General features: G+C 43.3%; 1 protein-coding gene across 11 annotated transcripts in view; it reads left to right on the forward strand.

The window, feature by feature from the left end:
- Window positions 1-24,897, forward strand: part of PKHD1 (PKHD1 ciliary IPT domain containing fibrocystin/polyductin) — a 417,278-nt gene that overhangs the window by 286,660 nt on the left and 105,721 nt on the right. For 9 of the 11 annotated variants that reach the window (XR_007356005.2, XM_048845758.2, XM_075126348.1 and 6 more), the window contains one exon: window positions 1,971-2,131. Coding sequence is in view for 9 of the 11 variants with exons in the window: in XM_048845758.2 (XP_048701715.2) it covers window positions 1,971-2,131 (161 nt within the window). In the remaining 2 variants the exon portion in view is untranslated. The remainder of the gene's footprint in view (window positions 1-1,970; window positions 2,132-24,897) is intronic. The other 2 variants (XR_007356007.2, XM_075126349.1) reach the window with 1 other exon arrangement.

Here is a 24,897-nt window from a genome sequence, read left to right on the forward strand (position 1 = left end):
GATGAAGTGAGCTGTAGCTCATGAAAGCTTATGCTCAAATAAATTGGTTAGTCTCTAAGGTGCCACAAAAAGAAAAGGAGGACTTGTGGCACCTTAGAGACCAACCAATTTATTTCAGCATGAGCTTTCGTGAGCTACAGCTCACTTCATCGGATGCATACCGTGGAAACTGCCTCCTTTTCTTTTTACAGAGTACAAAGTGATTTCTGAGCATCATGCTAAACCTGTGGGTAAGGTTCAGACTTTTATTGTTGCTCCTGGATCACCTGCAAACATTTATTAAACCGACGCTTTTAAAACCTGTGGGTCAATTTGTGGCCCATTCTATGGCCTCATTGAGCTGCTTCTGCCTTGCAAAAGAGCCATAAAGCTACCCTTGAGTAGGAGGCAGGACAGGGCATGGCGAGAGCATGTTGCGCTGTGGTGATCATCAGCCAGAATAAACGCCCATTGGTGGCAGTAACAAGCTGGAATGATGTCTGTGCTAAGATATGCCAGGGCTGAACCAGCCCCAGGGATCTTCGTTCCCCATCTCTCTTGAGCTGTGCAGAGTGGAGCTTTGATCCAACTGTTTCTCTGCCCTATTAAGACTCCGATCAGTTCTCCCTGTTCAAAACGCCAATCAATGGGCTTTGCGTAAGAGAGTGCCACAGAAATCAAGAAATCAGACAGATTGCAGAGCATTGTTTCCTTCTGCTCTTCCATCTGCCCGCATCCATCTGTTGTCTCTTGTCTTATACTAAGATTATAAGCCTCTTGGGGCAGGGACCGTCTTTTTGTTTTGTGTTTGTACAGCAGCTAGCACAATGAAATCCATGACTAGGGCTCCTGGGCACAATAGTAACACAAATAATAAATATCAATAATAGAGATGAGCGGTATTAGAATCCATGACACTCTGCACTCCGCCATTTATAATGGGAAGGGTGTGGCTACTCAGAGTTCCAGACCTAGTGATCAGTTTCCTGCCTTTCCTGCTGTATGTCCCTGCAGTAAGTACTCCAAAAGATGCTATCTAGTGGCACACACACCAGCTACCAGGATTTCCCTGGCTCCTTCTTGAGCCATTATCCTTCGTAAGATTTCCTCCCAACAACAGGTGCACTCGAAGCTTGGCCCACGCTCTCCTGAAACTCAGCCCAAGTTTGCTGGGATTCATTTCATAAGGACATCCAAAACCAGCTTGGGCTTACTTTCAGTTTTTGTTAGTCTCTCCAAACTCTAGTTTGGAGCCATTACCATAGAATTCTGTCACCTTTATGTATGTATGTATGTAAGCATGGTTTAATTCAGTTCTGAAGAGCTGAACCTACAGGTAAAAAGACCTGGGCATTTCTTGGTCTGTAGCTAGAACTGCGTGGCATAGCCTTTTTCATCCTGCTATGAATGATACAGGAGTTACAAGCCTGTGGATACTGATGAGTGGCTCCTGAGGCGCTATGGTTCTCCACAGTGTTGAACTGTTTGATGAAGCAAAATCAGAATATCCCTGAGATTTATGAGGATGCTTGGATCTGGATACAAATGTTGTTGCTAGTCTTTATCTCCAATCAACTGAGCCAAACCCCTGAGGAGTTATTGCCCCTCCCACAGAGAGGTGAATGGGAATGAACTGTATCCTAGAGGGCAGAAGCAGGCTTCTGAGTCTGATCACTGCCAGCATTTGGGAGGTTGGGATCCAGATCTCATTTTTGTGGATTGTCTCATCCCTGATGAAAACAAACTTTGCTGCAGAATTTCATGATGACAGAGCAAGTCAGACCTGCTCGATGTCATCAGATTTCACCAGTTATTCCTTATTTCCCTTTTCCCCCTTTTTTAACAAGCAGATTAATTCACATGAATGTCGTGGTAATTTGTGTATGTAAAAAAATGCATTTTCCAGTGATGAAAATAACTTCAGAAGGCCAGTACAATGTGATTTCTCTTGCTGTCTTCCCAACAATAATACTCCTTCTCCTCTCCATCAGCAGCAATGGATCCAAGGACTTTTCATATCTTGAGATGAGATGTGAAGGCTCAAGAAAGGCTCTCTTCAAGGATCTGGATGGAAGTGCCCTGGACCTACAGCCACCCGTGTCAGTTTTCCCAAAGTCTGAGTTTGAATGGACAGAGTCCTGTTTGCATGCTGGTAAGTAGCACATGAAGATTGTGCAGTATCTGAAAACACTTGCTAAACCTTGGGTAGTGCATTGACTAACCAGTCTTGGGAGATATACCGGTGGGTTGTCATCCTCTGGGATCCTGAACACCTTGTGGGCTTAGATTCCACAGCACTTTTCATTAAAGGAGGCTGCTTTATATATTGATCAAAGGAACGGCTTGGGAGTCTGACCCTCTGCGGGGTGAGGCACTTGCCCTTCTGTGCTTTAACTGATCTCTCTGTACAACAAGGGTGATTATATTTACCCATCTGCAAAGTACTTTGGGATCCTTGAATGAGAGTGCAAAATAATAATAATAATTGTCCCAGTGAGGATTTTTATTCATTTCCTGCTGAGGAGAGTATCTGGCTGAAAATCCAGGCCAGCAGTTTAGAGAGCACTTTCTCTTGTTTAAAAAGCCCCATCTTGCTCAGTAACCACGTTCTGAAAGTTCACACAGCAAGGCTCCATTCTCATCCTGATTAAAACTCTGCTCTGTGATTCCAAATAAACTCTTTAATTACAATGAGCATTTCCCGAGCCTGCTGCTGACGGCAGCCATTTTGCAGAAAAGTCGCATCATTTGTGACTCCGGCAGTATGGGAGGCTCGTGCGAGGGACTGTAATTAATCCCATTTTCTGTCCTGCTCTAAAACTGATTAAACACAAGAAGAACTTTAATCTTTAAACAAAATGTCTAATGTGTACCCGGTAAAGGCTTTCCTCTAAGGATCCCTCCCTCACTGGCTGCTTAGAAGGCTGATTAATACATTGTCTAGGCATAAACATGCTCTTCCCCCACACCACTTTCTCTGCCCTGGTTATGAATCACAAGCCAATGCTAATCTCTCAGTAGACACTGCTGCATCATTTGCCATTTAGCACCAGCTTATTAAAGCATGCGTGCGCACATAGTTCCCATAGTTTTAAGATTTGTACCATTTTTAAAGACACTCAGGCACATAGTAGTTATAAATGCCAGGAAACCCCACTGCACTAATGGTGCAACCTGCCCTCCACGGGGTTTGTCTCCTTATGTAATGAAGTTGACAACATATGGTAAATGCTGCCTGCCTCCCAGGCGTGAACAGAATTGTGGTGTTTTCTTCTCACCGTCCAAATGTGAGTGGCATTTTTTTCCCTTCCCAATTCCAGTCCTAATTCCTGAGTCTTTCTCTTTCAAAACTGCACTTCCCTTTGTCTTCAGGCTGACATTTGGAAAGGCACAGGTTCATCTGGAGGTGAATTCATAGTTCTCTGTAACACAGAATACTTTGGACAGTGTAATGGAGGCTTCCACACGAGACAGTTACGGTCAAATCCAGACCTTGGTCATGGCCACAAAACTCCCATTGGGCCAAATGCTACCTCAGTTATACTAGTATAAGGATGGATTGATTCCACTGAAGTAAATGGGCTTATTCCAGATTTATGCTTGTGTAACCAAGAATAGAATTTGGCTCTTGGAATTCTATCTCTCTTGATTCCAGATTGCAGAGCTCAGCAGTTAACACTGTTCAGTTAATCACCACCCCCTGTGCCTCCTACTAATATTCACCTGTTATTTAACTAACACCCAGTTATTCTGCTCACCTCCAGTGGCTTTCAGCCCATACTGCTCCCCTATAGCTTTTAACCCTGTTTACAGCTCAAAGCACAAACCAGAGGAGCTAGCATCATCAGGTAATATGCAGAATCCCTCCCACTCTCAGCTTAGGGATATGTGCTTTTCCAAATTCAGTGTGGCACACACCTTTGCTAGCCCTCTGCATCCTCTGAATTTCTCCTTCAGCCATAATTTTTCAGAACCTTCCAATTTGAGGTGTCCAGTTTGAAGATGTTTGCCCCGTCACACGCTGAGGTGCAGGTGGTACAACCTAGTGGTCAGAGCTGGAGTAGTGGTCGGAACAGAATCAGACGGCAGAACTGGAGACAAGCCAGTGGTCAGACTAGGAGTCAGGAGTTCAAAGGCAGGCAGGCTATAGGGCTGGAGCAGAGCTGGGAAGGGGTGGAGCAAGGACTGGACAGGAAACAGGTCTGGTGCATCTGAAGGCCTGGAGTGCATTGAGCAGCCACAGTGGTGCTGTTACTGCAGGGCTTAAATGATGGGCTGTTGGCTCTTCTGACCAATCAGGGAGCACAGTCACTTAGTGAGTGCAAAGCTCATTGGGTTACTAGGCAACTGAGACCAGAGGCAGCTTTGTTCCTGACGTGCCCCAAAGATCCTACTCACCGTAAAAGGAAAGCTAAAGTCAAAATACCCTTCCTTTGCCCTTCAAGGTCAGGAGACCCAATGAATGCAACCCAGATATTCCCCCCGCCCCTCCTGCAATAGCCCTATAGGCTCCAAGTGGGTGGGTTCTCTTTATCAGACGTACAATTGAACGGCTCAAAGGGAGGTTAATGCTATTTCTTATTTAATCCATTCAGTAACTTCAAATATTTGAAATGCAGGGCATAGCATGGATCTCATTGTTTACTTGTGCTGTCCCATCCCATTTGTTGCATCCACTCAGATTATAAGATCTTTGGGATGGGGACCATCTCTTTGTTCTGTGTTTCTACAGCACAATGGGGCCCTGATCCATGGCGAGGCTCTAGGCGCTGCCTTAATAGAAACAATAAATAAGAGTATCATTGGCTAATAATGTACAAATACTACACAGACATTAACCAAAACCTTCAACTTACATAGCACCATTTGACATGTAGGAAGAAGGAACTGTGGTCAAACAGCTAGGGCACTAGCCTGGGATTCATAAGACCTATATTCAGTTCCCTGCTCTGCGACAGACTTCTTGCGATTGTACAACAGGCACGATGTAGTTTGTGTATCTAATTATTGTGTCAGGTTTCAGAGTAACAGCCGTGTTAGTCTGTATTCGCAAAAAGAAAAGGAGGACTTGTGGCACCTTAGAGACTAACCAATTTATTGAGCATGAGCTTTTGTGAGCTACAGCTCACTTCATCGGATGCATACTGTTAGCTGGGTGGAGAATTGAGACCGTGAAGGAAATTTCCTTCATTTCCTTCACGGTCGCAATTCTCCACCCAGCTAACAGTATGAATTCGACGAAGTGAGCTGTAGCTCACGAAAGCTTATGCTCAAATAAATTGGTTAGTCTCTAAGGTGCCACAAGTACTCCTTTTCTAATTATTGTGTGTGTCCAAAGTGCCATCTATCCATGGTAGTTATACGACTTCCATTACCAACGTATCTAGGCACCTCCCAACCTTTAATCCATTTGTCCTCACAACACCCCAGTAAGGTAGGGAAATGCTGTTAGCTCCCTTTTACAGATGTGACACCGAGGCCCAGAGAGACTAAGTGACTTGCCTGTGCTCACTCAGGAAGTCTGTGGCAGAGCAGGGAATTGAATGTGGGTTTTCCGAGTCCCAGGCTAATACCCTGTCTACTGGACCATCCTTCTAGCTTCTATTTCTTCTTGTTATTTGAAGACACACTCTGGGCCTTTTTGAACTTGAAATAAAATAGACTGATGAAAGTAGTATGAACACACACTTGCTGGCTGTGAGAGTGACCTGACACAAAGATGAATGACAGAACAAATACCAGTGGTGAGCAGGGTATGCTCTCTGCCTGGCTTCAAAATTGTTCTTGGCTTTATGTTCTTGGCTAGCTCTTGAGAAACTTTTTTTTAAAACTTTCTTCATTCTCCTCCTAGGAATGACAGTGAGATGGTGTTCTAGACGGAGAAATGAGGGGGTGGGGTGGGGAACAGAGAAAGGAAATGGTTGTCAGAAAATTTGTCTGCCAATATCTGTGCTTGCAGAGGTCTTTTTCTCTTTCTCTTTAGCTAGAGGGGAAAATACCATTCTCTTTTCCCAAGCAATTATAGGCCCAAAAGATTGAAACTTACTCTACGGCTCTTTAATCTCAGCAGATATTTATGGTTAAACATTAGACTTGGAGCATTCCAGATGTCAGGGTATGAAAGCATAAAGGCTCAGTGGAGTCCCAGAAAATATTAGAATCTTCGGGATATGTGCCTTTGAGTGTTCTCATCTGAGCAGTGAAGGAGACCGCCCTCGGTGTGCTTTTGTGCATCCGAAAGGGAGCTCTTACTGTTCCTTATTTCTGCCCTTTAGCATGGCTCCAAATTCAGCACGCAGAGTAATCCGCCACCATGTCATTAAATTATTATTATTTATTATTCAGAGTATCCAGAATGCCTTCCATGCTGGGTTTGTAAAGAGATGCTTAAAAATCCATATGGCTGCATGGGAGCAATTTCTTGCATATTCCGAGTAGTTTAACTGTTTCAGCTCCTGATCCTACAAACATAGATGTAACTTTACTCACCTAAGTAGCTCCCTCACATGTGTATAAGTATTTGCTGGATCAAGATCTTAAGGGCTTCAGCTATTCTTTACCTTTTTCTTCTCATCATTAATAAACCCCATCAATTTCTTCAGAAAAATTACACTTGTTTTCTACATTGCAATAATGAAACCTTGCACAACCTCAAAGATTCTCCACACATTTTACAAACTTTGATTCATGTTGGATTTATAGTACCCCTGTGGGGTAGTTATGTATTCTTACACCCATTGTACAGAATGAGGCACAGAAGCTGTGATTTGCCCAAGGTCATGCATTGAATCCCTGCATAAACACCAGGAGTCCTGACAGCCAATCCCCTAGTTTAAAAACTATAGAGCCCTGCACAGACTAGTTCAAAAGTAAGCTTGTATTAGTTAGAGCCGGTCAAAAAGTGTGTTTTTATTTTATGTTTAGTTTTTGTTTTTGTTTCCCATCAAAAACGTTTGTAGGGCTTTTTTGAGTTTTCATTCAAAACATAAATCATCAAAAAATAATAATGCAGAAAATGGAAATTTTGCAAAAATTTCCATGACGTTAAAAAAGTCATGTTTTGTTGAAGAAAATCTTCAATTAAAAGATTTTGATTCACTGTAGAATGAACCACTTGATGTTAGGATAGAGATAGCACATAGCTTGAGTTACTTGCAATGAAAATTAATAAAAGTGTTAAATAAATAAATAAGGAACAAGCAAACTACAAACTGAATGAGACCCAAACTATGTTTGAGATTCAGAAAAATTCAGGAAACATGTTTGTTTGATTTTTATTTTTTCACATGGCTCTGTGATTCCCAGGACCGGAAACAGAAATTCCTGCTTATTCCAAGAAAGGCTTCTACTTCGGTATTTTTGACTTGGACAAAATTAAAACTGCTTGAATTATTGAAATAATAAACCTGCTCTCAAAAAATGGCTGGTACATTGTCCGTACGAAAGAGGTGTGGCTAAACATCTGAATGCCTGCATGCTAAAAGCTAACCCAGGCCCCAATCCTTCAAACTCTTATATATGTGTGAAATAATACTCACTTTCCATTGAACCGCTTGCAAGATTGGGGTCCAAAATTTCTGAATGTAGGGGGCGTTTTCCCAAGGCTACTTTGGGTGTTAGCGTTCTTTAAAATGAACTAAAATGCAAACTTCAGATCCAGGCCATGTCTACACAGTGAGTTATTGTGTGGCAAGCCAGGTGTGAATCTACAGCACACCACAGGTTTCAGAGTAACAGTCGTGTTAGTCTGTATTCGCAAAAAGAAAAGGAGTACTTGTGGCACCTTAGAGACTAACCAATTTATTTGAGCATAAGCTTTCGTGAGCTACAGCTCATGAAAGCTTATGCTCAAATAAATTGGTTAGTCTCTAAGGTGCCACAAGTACTCCTTTTCTTTTTACAGCACACCAGGTTGCTGCAGAATAACCTCCCACATGGACACTATAGTCCATAATTTTCAGGATGCGGTACAGTCTCGATCTGGGACGTTACTGCTCAACAAGCAGGTGCGCTGCAGATTCACACCTTGGCTTGCCACCCAGTACTTGCCATGTAAACAAGCCTCTAGATTTTAAACAGTCCAATGTTCATGGGTATTTGGAGACAGGATTTTGATTCAAAGTGGGCTGCTAGTCCAGTTTCTGAAAACATACGGCTACCCAAAATCTAAGACCAAACCAAAAAAATTGGGGGGGGGGGGCATTTCTATATTTAAATAAACATCTAATGAGGGCAGTATTTTTATTAAACAAATAAACATTTCCCTGCAGTGCGTGCTACCCAGACATTGTAGCATTGTGTTAATGCATGAGAACCTGACAGAGAAATTGACTTTTATAAACAAAAGTGAAACTACCCAGTCTGTTTTCATTCTCCAGTCTGAGAGAAATGTAAAATATTAGCATAATTGTCAAACGTCGGTTAATTTCTTTTTAATCTTTCAGTGTTAGTAATCAGATTTGTTGTTTGTGCCACAGGTGAAGATATTTTGTGTTTGAAAAATATTATTTTTAATCTGACAGTGTCTCTTTTAGTATATTCCAAATATACAAAACAAATACTGGCTATGCATGATCATATACTGCAGCTGTATTAAATTTGAGAAAAATCATCTGTTTGCTGGATTTGCAAGGACTGAAAAAGCTACAATATCAGCCCCAAATTTTGAGTATTTTCTACTAACACAGTTTTGTTTCACAGAAAGAAACTTCTTTTTGTTTTAACAAATGACACATGGAAGATGTGGCTTTTCAGTGCTGAAAATAGCAGTGGAGAGAATTAAAGGGAAATTGTAAAGTTACTTAAAAAAATACTTACCTGCTGTGATCAGAAAGGTTGCCATGGTTTTCTGTAATTGTCATGAACATATGATTTCTGACAGAACCCTGGTTGAGATCCCAACAGAACTCATGTTAAGAACAAGCTTTGAAGATGACTGATAGCTAGTACACTTTGTTCTCTAGTGAGGACAAAGTTTAAATATCTGTGTCCTGCTATTGTGAGCTAAGGGAGATGAATTGCTTTTGCTTGTCTAACAGCAGCCCTGGTGGATCATGGAACCTGGGGACTAAAGTCAGGAGTCTCTACTGCTTGAGCCATAGGACCAGCTCCATTAAGATGGGACAATAATCCTTGTTAGGTGGCCCAGCCATTAAATGGGGACAGAGGCCTACAGTGTCAGTATGGGTCTGCATGCTAAGGGGAGGCTACAACCAGAAGGGAAGAGTTCTGCCTATGTATCATACTCCTTTCTCTTCTCTTCCTGCTCCCCTCCCAACAGATGCTAATTCATGGGGTTTCTGCTTATGTTGGCAAAACTTTTGTCACTCAGGGGAGGTGAAAAAAATACGCCCCTGAGTGATGCACAGTGGTATGTCGGCGGAAAACGTTCTCCCGCCGACCTCGCTATCGCCCCTCATTGAGCTGGTTTTATTACGTCAAGGGAAGAGCTCTTCCCATTGGCATAATGCGGCTACACAAGTGCTTTTACAGCAGCACAGCAGTATCAGGACGCTTGTAATTGTAGACAGGGCCAAAGTATATTATGTCAACAATATTACCTTTATCAACCAAACTTGTAAAAAAATTATCAAAGAAGATATCAAGTTAGTTTGAAAAAGTCTGTTTTCCATAAACCCATGTTGATTGGTGTTAGTTACATTACCCTCCTCTCGTTCATTATTAATTGAGTCCCGTGTCAGCTGCTCCGTTAACTTGCCCAGGATCAATGTCAGGTTGACAGGCCTAGGACTACTTGAGTCATCACCTTTACTCTTTTTAAAAGTTGGCACACATTAGCTTTCTTCCAGTCTTCTGGAATTTCCCCAGTATTCTGTTGATGGGGCTCTCTCTACATAAGATAGAGAGACATAGCTACAGGGATAATTAGTTAGTTTGTAAAGATTCTCTCCCCAATCCCACATACTCAGGATATGACTACACTGCAAAAAACAAACAAAAAAACAAAAACAAAAAACCCAACCAAACGAAAAACCATGGCTGCAAACCTTAGAGCCTGGATCAATTGACTCAGGCTCATGGGGCTTGTTCCTACCTGGCCTGACAAGACATATGGGTCTCAGAGCCTGGGCTCCAACCTGAGCAAGAATGTCTACATGGCTGTTTTAAGTGGTGTGTGGGGGTGAGGAGGTTTTGCAGCAGGTGGGAAGCAGGGTGGAGGGAGACTCCTAATCTGGAAACTTCCCCCTCACCCCTTTGAGTAGCTCCCCTTACCTGTCCTCAAACCCTCTTACAAACAGCCATGTCTTTATTATTGCAAGTGTTGTCTTATTATTATTTCAATCACAGCAGTACCTAGAGACCCCAACCCAGATCAGGGCTCCTTTACTAGGCACTGTGCAGACACATGGCAGTCTCATCCCCAGAAAGCTTACAATCTCAATAGACAAGACAAAGAGTGGGAGGAGAAGCAGAGGCAGGGAGGTGAAATGACTTGGCCACACTCACATGGCAGGTCAGTGGCAGAGCCAAGAACAGACCTCAGCAATCCTGACTCCCTATCCACTAGGCCATGCTGCCTCTCAAGCATTTGTGGGAGCTGCACACAGACATCAAAGAGAAACTAGATCCTTATGTTCCTGCAATTATAATACAAATGTGACCTGTATCTCAAAGCATAATTGTATTAATTTCCCTAGATCTTTGAGGCATATCCACAATCCATCCAAACTGCTGACTATTAGTTTGCAGAGCTTTATAAGGGAAACAGTGCACTTTGCAACAATTAATTTTGCAGAGGAAGCAGCCGGTTTAAAGACGCCTGCAGCAGTCTCTAAAATATGTGTTGTTTTTCAAGGCCACCAGACACACGGTGTTGGCTAGGTTGGCTAATAAACAAAACAACAATGCAAAACCCCAGCCTCATGGGGCTTGCAGGAACAGGGGATGAGAAGTCAAATGAATAATGTTTACCTGCTAGGGGTGGGTGAAGATTGTAATTGTTTAGCCTCTGGCAGATCCCTGCAAGGGTTAAAAATGACAAAGATATTAGTTGGTGACTAAGATTGTTGGTTTGGAGCTCTCGGCAATACACAGACTGTTATTTACCGGACTTGGTCGATTTACTTCTTAATGCAATAATGACCTGTGAAATGAAACGTGAGCTAGACAATTGTTCCTTATTGTTTCCAGTAAAACATCCTTTCATACCCCATTAAACCACCATTAATTCCATATGAAAGAGAAGCAGGCATAAACACCAACACACTCTCTCTCACTCTCTTTCTCTGTGGACCTGATCCAGAGCCCATTGACATCAATGAGAGTTTTTCTGTCGAATTCAGTGGGCTTTGGTTCACCGCCTGTTAGCCAGATTCCCAAGTAAAGAGCACCCACAATAGGATATAGGTTTTCAAAAGAGCTCTGCATCCAGCAGAAACCCACTGTGAGAGCTTGTCTACACGGTGACATTCAGGAAAATTAAAATTAACTAAAGGTGTCACTTTGATGTTGATTAGTTAAACCGCTTTAAACTCCTGTGTGAACACCTTCATTTAGAATTAAAGTGCCCTTAATTTGGTATAGTTTAGCTCACTTTCAAAGTGAATTAAACTCGGGTCTGGTCTACACTACAGACCTATATTGGTATAACTACATCACTTAGGGGTGTGAAAAATCCACAGTTATATTGACCTAATCCCTCTCTTTCCCCCTTCCCGCCCCCCACGTGTAGACAGTGCTAAACCAATGGGAGAGCCTCTCCCACCAGCATAGCTTCCACCTCTCGGTGAGGTGGATTAACTTTGCTGACAGGAGAGCTCTCTCCCATTGGCTTACATTAAAGTGCTAAAGCGGTGCAGTGTTTTAAATGTAGACTTGCCCTAAACCGAATTCAGGCCACTTTAATTCCAAATAACAGCTCCCCACAGGGATTTAATATGGTTTAACTAATCCACTTCAATTCCACATAATCTTTAGAGTTGTTTGGAAGAAGGGGATTTTTGTCCCATGGAAAATTTTGCTGAGAATGAAAGCAAATCACTTTTGTCAACATTTTCCAGAGAAATTTTTGTTTTCATTAAAAAGGAAAAAAGAAAAAGAAAAAAAGAAAAAACTCAAAAGCTTATGGCCAAAAATGTTTTGGTTTTGAGTTTTTTGAGGAAAAGCTGAAATTTTCCACTGAAAGCAGACCCTGTGAAAATGTAAATTTTAGTCAAAACTCCAATTTTCTGTTGAAAAAATAGTTTTGATAGGATATTTTCAATCAGCCCTGATCATCTTGGTTAATTCAGAAATGTTTCAGGTCAGATCCTGATCTCAGTTATACCTGTGTCTATCCGGAACGAGTCCAGTAAAGTCAGTAGAGCTACTCTGGATTTACACTGCTGAAACTGATATCAGAATTTGGTCCAAAATCCATAAGAAGTTGTAACCCAACAGCTAACGTCTCCTGAAATAGGACATGTGGTGGATTGATTTTTTAATCAACCCATTGATAGTGGCATTTCACATGCAAGAAAATAACTGGAAAACAAAAATAAGAGGACATATTTTTGTTGTCACAACTCTTTGAGGGAACATGGAGGAGGGAAATGCCAGTTAGCAACAAATCATGGCCTAATATTTATTTAAAAAATTAGTTCGTAAAAGTAGAAAGAACTAAAGTCCCTTGTGGCTAGCTGCCCTGGGGCTCTCACATGTGGAGGGCCAATTTCCAAGTAATTAAAATGCATGAGGCCTACCAGCCTGGCATATGTTTGAAACAGAAAAAAGGGGGGTGAGCAGTGACAAGCGCCTTCCTTTACTTTGGGGGCCATTCGTACATTGCATCAGCCATGTTAATTGAAGGCAAGGCTATGAAAGTTACATCACTTGAGCTTAGCTCATGTCCTTTCAGTTGTGCTGGTAATGTTTTTATGATGAAGTAATGGCTTTTCATTTGTGTGATTGGTTTGCACACCCAGGCTTTTATTATTATAATTTCACTGAATATCAAACTCAGCAAGACTATGTCATATGTTTATTAATTTAGCTTAATTGGATGCAATTGATCTTTGGCTGCTGTCTGCATTTTGTTGCCTAGTTCACCAGTTTGAGGCCTGATACTGCAAGCTGTCTCTACATACATTGATTTCCATAAGAGTAATCTGAATAGAGGATTTGTAGGGTCAGGCCTTTGCTTTCTTTCTCCATGACACTTAAGATATCAGAGGATCTGCTTGCTGGAAATGACTGATAGAGCAATGCTGGGCTTTTTCCTTCTTCCTGAAATAGTAACATTTGAAAGACACGTTATTAGGCACGCAGTTGTATGCTCAGCAGTGTGTCCATGTGGAAGAATATGGGGACCCCCACATGGGGACCCCACATATGCATGGACTCCACATATCATCAGACTCTCTGCAGGTTGGGGGAAGATGGCCCACCACCAGGCTGCTGCTCCTAGGGCCGGATTTAGGGCAGGAGAGCCAACTGACCTCCTAGGTTGGGGGGCGCCAGGATCAGGGTGCTGTTTTTGTTGTTAGGGAGAAAAGGGAAAATAGGATGTTTGAAGTAAAACCTTTCAGGTATTCTGTATATGGATTCATTTTTCACTAACCTCCTAGAATGTTCTGGACCTTTGTAGAATCTCATGGAACCTTCCAGACTTTTTGAGAACTACATTTTCCTTGAACCTCCTAAAATGTTGTCAGCCATGCCCTCGCTGTGCTTCAGTTTGCCAGGGCAAAGGCGAGAAAAGTGACCTTTTGAGCTAAAGGACTAGGGTTAACATTCTAAGGCTGGTGCCTACTGTAACACTGTTTAATACTGGTCCACCCAAGGTTGGTGCACAGTTCAATTTCTTGACGTTAGTACATTTCAGTTATTCTTAAAATTAAATAGTTTCTATAAGCTTAGAGGAACAATTTTTTTTTGTATTTGCTTGTATATGGCATGGATAAATACAGATTTACAGATCCTAGCGTGCAAATTTATCATCTTATATGACAGGGGTAAATCATGCATGCACATAGTGCATCAAAGTCATGAAATAGGCTACAAATGCAATAAAAATACGATATTTGAAAGTTTAACAAATGGAGAGGGAGTCCTAAAGATGCTTCTCACCTGGGGCACTATTTGGTCTAGGGCCAGACCTGGCTGCTCCCGCTGTGAAGGTGGACAGCCAGGGGTAAGAAGTGAATAGAGCCGTGGCTCCACATTGCCACCCTTCAACCTCAGTACGCTGGCTGGGGAAATGGCTGGTGCAGTTTATTTCCCCCATAGAGCAAAGAGGGGAGGACGGGCTCTGAGCCCCAACTGGGTTGCTGCCCATGCTCTCGTGACGACGCCCTGCCCCTGAGTTGGGCTGATTGTATAAAGTGCCACTCCAGTCCTTAGTGTATGACCTCTTCAGGGCAGGGACTATCTCCCACTACCTATTTGGACAGCATCTAAGACAATAGGGTCCTGATTTCAGGTTAGGCCTCTGGGAGCTGCTGCAATACAAAGAATAAATAATACTGGTCAGAAGCAGCTAATCAGTAAGAATGACTTGTTTAAAAGAAGCTTTGTTTCTAAAGAGATGCAGGTCCAGATTCTGTGCTGATTTACATCACTTTGCAACTCCATCGGGCTTGATTCGCATTTACTGCTCTACCAGTATAAAAGGGCCTTCAAATGTGTGTAAATGTAAATTGGTCCCACTTTACACTAAAGGGGCCTTAAAGCTTGTCCACACAAGTTGCTATTCAGAAGAGCTATTCCTGATTAACTCCATATGTGGATTTTCTTATTCCAGAATTAGGCCTGGTCTGCACATAAAATTTAGGTTGACATAGCTCCAGCGCTCAGGGATGTGAAAAATCCACACCCCTGGTTGCCATTCCTAGGCTGACCTAATGCCAGGTGTAGACACAGTCCGGCCGATGGAAGAATGCTTCCGTCAACCTGGCTACCATCATTTGGGGAGGTGGAGTTCCTATAGTGACAGAAAAAGCCCTTTTGTTGCTGTAGTCCGCCTTTACACTGTGGGTTTACAGTAGCCAGCACTGGAGCTATGCTGCCATTGTGTCCGTAGTGTAGACATGGCCCAAGAGTGTCCACACATGGAGTTTTTTCCAGTTACAGCGGTTCCTGAAAAACTTCAGCTCCATGTGTAGATAAGCCCTTAGTTAAATGAGAATCAGGGCTCACTGACTTCAGGCTATTTTAACAAAGAGTTTAACTAGCTGAACCGAAGCTCAGAAATGACTGTTTGTCATAAAGATAATGATTTAGATCATTAAAAAACAACCTATTTGAGTGTTGTGAACGTCAGTTCTGGTGAATCTTTTTGCATTTGCTTGTGTGTTTGCATGTGATGATCCCATTAAGGGTATCATCCTGTGTATTCTGCCCAGTCTTTATTCAAGACAAAATGTCACTGACTTCAGAGGGGAATTTTGCCTGAGTAGAGACTGTGGGCTGAGTGATTAGACTCTAAGGCCAATCTCTACTCTACGGGTGCTAGTAGGGTTGCCAAGCAGGGTCTGAGGCTTGCCTTGCTCCCGTGCTGCAGCCGGGGAGCGGGGTCAAGGACCACTCCATGCATGCGTGCTGCAGCTCTGCGCGGCTCCCAGAAGCAGCGGCATGTCCCGCCTCTTGCTCCTATGCGTAGGGGCAGCCAGGGGGCTCCGCACACTGCCCCCACCTCAAGTGCCACCCCTGCAGCTCCCATTGGCCGGGAACTCCCACACTCCAAACCCCTTGGTCCCATCCTATCCCTTGGTCACATGCCTCCACCCACGCTGCTTCCCGCAGCCCCCATTGGCCTGGAGTGGTGAACTTCGGCCAGTGGGAGCTGCGATCAGCCAAACGTGCAGACGCTGCAGATACACAAACCGTCCCGGCCCACCCGCGGCTTGCCCTGACGGACCGTGTCCCAAAGATTGCTGATCCCTGGTCTATTTTTTCCTTATATGGTAGAGATTTTGCTTCTCTGACACGTCTGATTTGGGAAGCTTGCTGTTCCTTTGATTCAGTGTCTGGTTGGGCAAAAGATCAAAACACTGATTGCTCAAATTGGTCCTTATAGAAAGATTTGACTGTAACTGCTGAAAAATGAGGCAAGGCACTGGAAAATTTGGTACAAACGTGTATAGCAATTGCCTCCTTCCTTTCCATGTCATGCATTAATTCCCAGGTAGCAGTGTTACAAATAAAGGAGAATTGGGAACCTGTTTTTGCGTGCAGTGTCCTTGCGACTGCATTTGGAAGCATTTCATCATTTCCCCCCCTTGTCTTCCAAATATTAGCATTTAATGAAATGCACATTTCCTTCATTTATTTTGAACCCACTCCAAAGCCAGCAAAGACCAGAACCTCAAATGTTATGATAGGATAGGTTCTTTATTGGTTTGTTTTCTTTTCATTCGTTTTGTTTCCACTATGATTTTGTGTGTGTGTGTGTAAATCCTTGTTTTCTAACTCAAGGAGTCTGGCTTCCAACAGAGGTAGACAAATATTTCCCCAAAAATGTCCCCAAGACCCATTCAATGCAGACAGCTGTGCTGCAAACAGGAAATTGAGGAAGCCAGGTTCATCAGAGACCCAGGATTTCCTTCATGGATGTTTCAGATAAAAGCATCTTTAAGTTGTTGTGCATACGAGTGCTTTCCTGTAGAAGGACAATGCGAAAAGGAGGTTGAGACAGAGGGTGCTCTGGTCCTGTAGAAAAATGGTAGTTTAGAAACGCAGCTAAGTGATCATCCCTGGCTGGTGTGACCACACCTAGACAATTACATGCAGCTCTCTGCGTCTCAGTACCAGAGAGAGATTAACAAACAGCAACACAGAATTAAGTAAGTGGAGGGGTTGATTTCTGAGGAATTCTATGTTAAACAATGCAGGAGGGTAGTTTTGTGATGATGGCACTCAAGGGGAACTCAGGAGGTCAGGGTTTGATTCCTCCTGGCTCCACCACAGACTCAGTTGGTGGTTTGGGGCAAGTCACTTAGGCTCAGATTTTTTAAGTATTTAAGCGTTGCTGCACTCAGAGTCACAATACCTAACTGATTTAGGAATCTAAATATAATATCTTTTCCAAAAGGTATCTAGGCACTTAGGAGTATAAATCCCATCAACTGCCTATAGTATTTAGGCTCTTCCGTCAGTTAGATGTTGTGACGGTGATCTCAGCAATGCCTAAATACCTTTAAAAATCTGGGCTTTAATCTTTCTGTTCCTTAATTCACCATCTGTAAAAGGGGGATAACCCATCCTTTCTCCCACTCTTTGCCTGCTTGTCTGTTTAGATTATAATTTTTATATACACACTCTCTCATTCTCTCTCTCTCTCTCAAGTTAGGAAATGCCAGAATTAAGGTTTCGTGCAGTTGGATTCTATCCTTACCTGTGCCACAGAGTTCCTGTGTAATGTGAGGAAAGTCACTGAAATCAAACTTTTCATTCATGATCTGGCTCTTGGCCCCTCTACTTTTGAATCAGGACACTTCCTTCTCCACACTGTCTGGGCACAAGAGAAGCAGGCTTCCTGCTGTCAGTTCTCTCTACCACCCCAAGCCACCCCCAACAATAGTTCGGAGCTGTAATTGCAGGGAAAGCCCTGCTCAGCCCTTGTCTTCAGCATGCCCTGTGCGGAGGGAATTTTTGCAGAATTTAGCTGCTAAAATCTCTGAAATCTCTACTAAGCATGTGCAAACTGCAATTTTTCAGAGGCTTATAACTTGACCAAATTGGGGTGGATTTCCACAGGGACAGCAAAAGGCACACATCTGGGAAAAAAAAAAAGCCACCCCTATAAGTTGTTGCTCCAAAGAAAAATTCACCAGATTTTTTTAACATGAGCAAAACAATGTATATTTTCTCTAGACATTGGAAATGACAGTGGCTAACACTGCAAATTTTTATTGAAAACAAATACTGAGCCCCACATTAGAGCAGATTCAACTAGTCATTCTTATTCTCAGAAATACGTGTGAATCAGGTTTTCTCTAACCATTTTACCATGTCTGCATGTAGTAAATAGAATAAAGTATGGCCCTGATTCAGTGGAAAGTAATACACAGGCTAATTTGTTTACTTTGGTTTCTTTAACGGAACATACTTATAGGATATCCAAAGATATATATAACTAATAACTTTTCATTGTGTCCCTAGAAGATTCAGAAGTTATGACACGGTGGGCTATAGAGAGGGTGGTGTGGGAAAAAGTGAGTAATACTACTAATAAAAAAGCCATTATCCCTCATCAAAGGAGAAAACATTTGAATAAAGATTATATTCAAAAAAGAAAAGTTTGGAGGCCTTGTTAAACCCATTGGGTTACTGTCCAGTTATGTGCAGTTTCCTTCTAGTGCTTATTCTGGCATTCATTAAACATTGGTAAATTACATAGCAATGCTTGAAAGAATGATTAGAAATGTTATGTGTGAATAATAGAATCGCTTAAAGGGCAATGGAAACTCTTAAAGAGAAATGCATATTGACATGGAAAGCGAACACTGGTGATATTCTCATTGTCCAGGCTTTTTATTTTCTCATTTTTTAATGTTGAATTTGTAAATGTTTATTTTTACAGTCAATTTGTTTTTAGGCTGTTTAGGAGTATACGACTGTCATTGCATTGACTCCAGCAGGAGCTGGGATTGCTAAGCACCTTTGAAAAGCAGGTTTCTTTTATTTAGTTGCATATTAAGTTAGCTGCCTAACTTTAACACCTTGGCTGGGATTTTCAAAAGCTTCTATGAGAGTTCGGTGCCATGGTAGACATTCTGTGGGAGCTGGGCACCAGACATGTGAAAAGTCCTCTGTGAAAGTCCCAGCCCCAAGTTTGGCAACATAATGAAAAAGGCTCTTAAAGAGCGGGGGTGTGGAAAGTGGCTGGGAACTGCTCAAGACTCTGGAACTACTAAAAATAAAAGTGAGACAAGATGGGTGAAGTAATACGTTGTTTTGGACCAAGTTCTGCTGGCGAGAGAAAGACACTTTTGAGCTTACACAGAGCTCTCGAAGAAGAGCTAAGAGGTCTTGTTAAACGCAACTGTGTTCTTGAAGAAGAAGAAGAGCTCTGTAGCTTGAAAGCTTGTCTCTTTCACCAATAAAAATTGGTCCAATAAAAGATATTACCTCACCCACTTTGTCTCTCTAATATCCTGGGACCAACCTGGCTGCAGCAACACTGCAAACAAAAATAAAAGTGAAATAGATAGTTCTATCTTAGGATTTCATACTGCTGCCCATCACCATAGTATCTGAATGCCTTCTGGCAATATCTCAGCTAGCCATCTGCCATAAGTAGATATAGCAAGATACATCCAGTTAATTGAAAACATTAATGGTGTTGTATAAAGGTCAGAAGTGAGGAAAAAGCCTTGAAGGCAGAAAAATAAATAAAATATACACTTGGCGGATGGTGGATCCTGTCTTTTGGATAGCACAAGTGAAAGTGCAACAGAGCATTGGGATCTTATTGGATACCGTTCCAAAATAAATAGGAATGTAACAAGAAAAATTTGCATGCATGTGGGTTTGTTATTATTTATTACCTGTGTTACAGTAACATCTAGAAGCCCCCAGTGGGAGTGGAGGCCCATTGTGCTAGGCACTGCAAACACTAGTGAGAGATGGTCCCTGCTGCATGTAGCCTACAGTCTAAATAGCCAAGACAAACAAAGGGTGGGAAAGAAAACAAAAGCACAGAGAGTTGGAGTGACTTGCCCAAGGACACACAGCAGGTCAGTGGCAGAGCCATTTCTCTCTTAGGACATATTATGGACGAGTTGATGAGCCTGAGCACAGGGATCTCTTCCCCACCCTAGCAGAAATCACTCATCATCTGGCTGCAGGCATAGGAAACTGCATTGATGAAGTGGCTGCTGCGGGCTAGCATCACCGGACAGGAGTGCTTTGGCAAGACAGGGGCATGGCTCCTCCCTGCTGCTCTCCTGAAGGACTGCGTGGTGGGGAGAGCTAGCTAGGCCTGTTGTACAGTTGTAGCAAGTGTGAGGCATTCCAGCCCCCCAGTGCGTCTGGAAGGCCTTTTGCATTACCGAGATGTAATTACTCCAGGGATTAATGCTTACTTGGTGCTTCTCTTCCTCCTCCTAGTGTGATTCCGCTTTGCAAGGAGCATAACTGAGTCCAGTAAAAGAGAAATTGACAAACAGTCTGAATAGTTAATGCCCCAGAAGTTCAAGCATTGGAAGGGGAAATTGAAATTAAGTCACAACTACTAGAGAATGTTGTGTTCTGTCTTTGGTTTTCATGTTACAGAAATAATATATTAGCACTGAAAAGTTACAGCAGCGGGTAACAGAGCTGATCCTGTGGTTGAGTTACGAAGGCAAGTTACAAAAGCCCTAATCTAAACTGCGGGATAACAAGATGCAAAAGGATTTTCTTGAGGTCTACTGTTGATCACATCATGTTTATTTAGCAAGAAAGGAGTGTTTTCAATGAGATAAAAGTTGAGGGAAGTTTCAAACGAGGCCTTCTAAATTTAAGCCATGGTGGCTTACTTTTTAAAGTCTTTTTAAAAAGTATTTTGTTGCCATTTTTTGTTCTACGTCAATTAATGCTCTCCTAGAATTTTGAAAGGATCATTTCTTTTTGTGCCCATTTTGTGTCCTGTGGAATTTGACAAATGTTAGAATTCTTTTTTCTTGTTTTGTTTTGTCTTTTTTGCTATGGAGACCAAGGAGACGGGATTCTGATGGTGGAGTCCTGGCTCCCTTGAAGAAAATGGGGCTAGGATTTCACCCTCAGGGTCAGAATGGAGTCTTTACAGAGAAACTCAGAATCAAGATGACTTTGAGGTAGGGGAATATTTCCCGGATCTAATGCAGCAGTTCTTAAGGTGTGCTGCAGAGGCTCCATCCCAGATGGTGTGTGGATTGGTTTGAAATATAACATGCAATTAGACTTCATCATAAGTGCACTGACTAGAATGATGAAGTTGCTGCATCAAGAACTTGTTGAGTTTTGCTCGTAGTATGCTAGTTACTAAGGCCAGGATTTTAAAAAGTGGCCTAGGACAGTAGTATAGTGTAACACAGGGTTCTGCTTTCTTTGATGTGTGCACGTCATTAAACTCATATCTCCACCTTCCTCTGTCCGCCCTTCGTCCCTCATCTCACACTCTCAACAACCCCCTGCAAACCAGTGATCTAAAAAATGGGGATTGCTGGTGACAAAGCATCATACTGAGGCTGAAATCCACGTGGCATATGACATAGAGAAAAGGTCACATTGCCCTGCATCAGCCTTGCTTAAGTCAAGTTAATTAATGGCTCTTTTTTTCTAATTCAGCTGGATGGCCCTCCAGGCAAAGTGCTCTTTGTGACTGAATTGCGATCCAGTGTCACGCAGCCTGAAGCTGTCTGTACCCCTCATGCCGTAAGTTCAGGAAACAGGGCATGCTGACTCTCGAGTCACACTGCAGGAAGATAACAAGGCTTAGATGTCTTTCTATAGACAATCCCGACCCCAGCTCATGCAGCATCCTTGCACACAACAGTATAGCAATGAGTTGCTAAGATGGTTTGTTGCTTTGGGAGCCATGGAACTGGTTGCAACCAACAGCCCCAGCCTTTCTGTCTCCGTCCTCCCACTCTTCTGCTGTTCCCCATGGTCGAGGGGGACCTTGTGCAAGTGAATGTTGACTTTGGTTGCTCTGTCCACACTGTGGCTGAGGGACAGTACTGCAAACAGCACATGTCCTCTTGGGTCCATAGAGCCTGACCCATCTGTGGAGCATCCCTAGAGGGATTTCTGCAGGGGGTAATCAGTGAGAGTCGATCTCTGCTTCTACTTCTGCAGTTTTTCATAGATTCTAGGGCTGGAAGGGACCATTGTGATCATCTTATCTGACCTCGTGGATAAGTAGGCTTGGCAGAATTCAGTTTTCTTCATAATTTTGACAGATATCAATTTTATTTTTATTTTACTTTTTCATTTTTATTGATTTAAATTTCCACAGTTGGAAAGTATGGGAGGGTCAGACAATGTGGGTGGGTTCAGACAATAATTATTTATAGACAGATTCAAAAAGTTAACATTTTATAACAGTAAAACACAAATTGTCGAACATCACATGAAAAAAAATGCAAAGTAAATATTCTTAAACAAAACCCTAAGAAGTTCTCAAGCACCATTTTGCTGACTTTGCCTGTCTGTATATTCCGAGAATTATCAATGGAAATATTTTTTCATTGGTTTGTGCACATACGGTGAAATCAACCTTCACCAAAATTTACTAAGAAACATCCAATCCTTCCAAGCCTGTGTATAACAAAGGTCAGAGAACTTCTGCAAAATAATTCCTGGAGCATAACTTTTAGAAAAAAAACATCCAATCTTGATTTTAAAATTGCTAGCGGTGGAGAATCTACCATGACCCTTGGTAAATCATTCCAATGGTTAATTGCCCTCACTGTTAAAAATCTATGGCTTCTATCCAACCTGAATTTGTCTAACAAAGTTGCTCTTTGTGTACACAGCTATGCAGATAATTTCTCCCTTACACCCTGCTTGCTGTTTTGATCCTGTGTCTAGTGATGGCTGTTGTGTAGGGACACTGCATGCTTGTGTCCCTCTTAACTGCCTTGCCAAAAGTAAATTCCAACATACCACCATCTGTCCTTCCTGTTTAAAGCCAAACTGACAAAATGACAGCAGTCATTGCTGGTGTTCACATTTAGCGGCTTAGGGTGGTATCTGCAAAGGACATCTCACTCCACATTCACCAGTGGACCAATTGTCAGGCCACTGACACTAAAACTTGTACTACACGACCCACAATGATTTGCATGCATAAGTGAGAGGCTGGGCCAATGAATACTTCAGCCCCCTGTGTGATGAGGGGGATCACTACCGGCTGCAACATAATCCAGCAGGCTGCCTTACTGCACATGCGCATAGGGTTGCCAACTTTCTAATCGCACAAAACCGAACACCCTTGCTCCGCCCCTTCCTCAAGGCCCTGCCCCTGCTCACTCCATCCCTCTTCCCTCTGTTGCTCACTCTCCCCCACCCTCACTCACTCATTTTCACCGGGCTGGGGCAGGGAGTGAGGGCTCTGGCTGGGGATGCGGGCTCTGGGGTGGGGCCAGAAATGAGAGGTTCAGGGTGCGGGAGGGGGCTCCAGACTGGGACAGGGGGTTGGGGGACGGGGGGCAGGCTTTGGTAGGGAGTTTGGGTGTGGGAGGGGGCTCAGGAGGGGGTGTGGGGTGCAGGCTTCAGGAGGGAGCTTGGGTGCGGGAGGGGACTCCAGGCTGGGGCAGGGGTCTGGGGTCTGGAAGGAGGTTCGGGGTGTGGGCTCTGTGTAGTACTTACCTCGGGGGGCTCCCTGTAAGTGGCGACATGTCCCTCGGCTCCTAGGCGGAGGTGTGGCAATGGGGGCTCTGTGTGCTGCCTCCGCCTGCAGGCGTCGCACCCACAGCTCCCCCTGGCCTCCCCTCAGCCTATGAGCCAGAGGGAGACGCCAATAGTTTCCTGGGAGCCACGCAGAGCCAGATAGGCACCCGCCTGCCCCGCTGCAGGTGGCCAACTGAACTTTTATGGCCTGGTCAGCGGTGCTGACCGAAGCCGCCAGGATCCCTTTTTGACCAGGCGTTCCAATCAAAATCCAGACACCTGGCAACCCTACATGTGCAGGCCCCTAAAATCTCATTGGGACCAAGCCTAAGTGATCACAGGGGAAACAGCAGTGTTGCCTAGTGGAGAGAACTGTGGACTGGGCCTCTGCAAATGTAGGTTCTATTCCTGGCTTGACCACTGGCCTCCTATGTGTGACCTTGAGCAAATTGCTTCACCTCCCTCTGTGACTCAGTTTCCCCATCTGTAAAAGGAGGTTAATGAAGCTTGTAAAATGCTTTGAGATCTACTGATGGAAATCTTAAGACTACACTGAATTGCCATTGCCTTGGATCAGGCCCATATTGAATGTTGCAGAAGCTGAGGGAGGTGATATATTAATCAGCTCCTCCCTTCCCTCCACCCAGGTTCATGGCCTGAGATAATAGGGCCAGTGTGGCACATGTGATAGCAGCTTTGTCCATGTGCCCTGCTCTGCAAACCTGATAAACATGTTGACATAAATGTCAGAATTCTGATTTTACCCATTTAGAAAGATTTGCAGAATTCTCCATGTTCCAGATGGGAAGAAAAAGCAACTCTGTTCACTTAATCTCTTTAAACCGTGGAAACTGACTGCTTTCAAGTGTTGCATAACAAAATAGGAAGCTCCAAGTGTAAAAATAATGAAACTTCACCAAACTATATTCATAGAAGGCTAGATATTTAAAGTCATTTGTCCTTGGTCCCCTTCGTTTGTGGGTTCTCCTACTGCATCCAATTAATGTGGATGCAAATCACACCACTTACATGGGTAGGTGCGTACAAATCAGGTGCTAGCTGTCTAAGTGGTGGGATTTGTTTCAGCCATTAATTTTTTGCAGGTAGAAATTGAACTTGAAAAAAAGTGCGATTGCCCTTTTAAAAAAAATCTGGCCAATCACAGCAAGGGTCATAGTACCAATCTCCAAAGGCAGTAGTGAAAGTGGAAAAAATGTCCTTTCAGGACTGTCAATCAGTTTACACTGTATATTTGATTGTATTGTCGTCTCTGCTCTTTGTAGTAGTCTGATTCCATCCTGCTGTCTCTGGTTTTAAAGAGGTTGGTCCTGCTATTTATTTATTTATTTGCCTGCTGTTTCTGATTTTAGAAGTAACTCATTGTCTTCATAGATCTGCATTGTCTCTGTCTGACCAGTCCTTAAGTGTGCCTGGACTCCAAAGACTGGTTGCTTTAGCATTAGCTCCTAGCACAGAAGTGGGCAAACTATGGCCCGTGGGCCATATCTGGCCCGTGGGACCCTCCTGCCTGGCCCCTGGGCTCCTGGCCCGGGAGGCTAGTCCCCGGCCTCTACCCCGCAGCCTCAGCTCACTGCACTGCTGGCTCAATGCTCTGCACGGCGG

This window comes from Caretta caretta, chromosome 3, assembly GCF_965140235.1.
Source record: "Caretta caretta isolate rCarCar2 chromosome 3, rCarCar1.hap1, whole genome shotgun sequence".
Classification (NCBI taxonomy): domain Eukaryota; kingdom Metazoa; phylum Chordata; order Testudines; family Cheloniidae; genus Caretta; species Caretta caretta.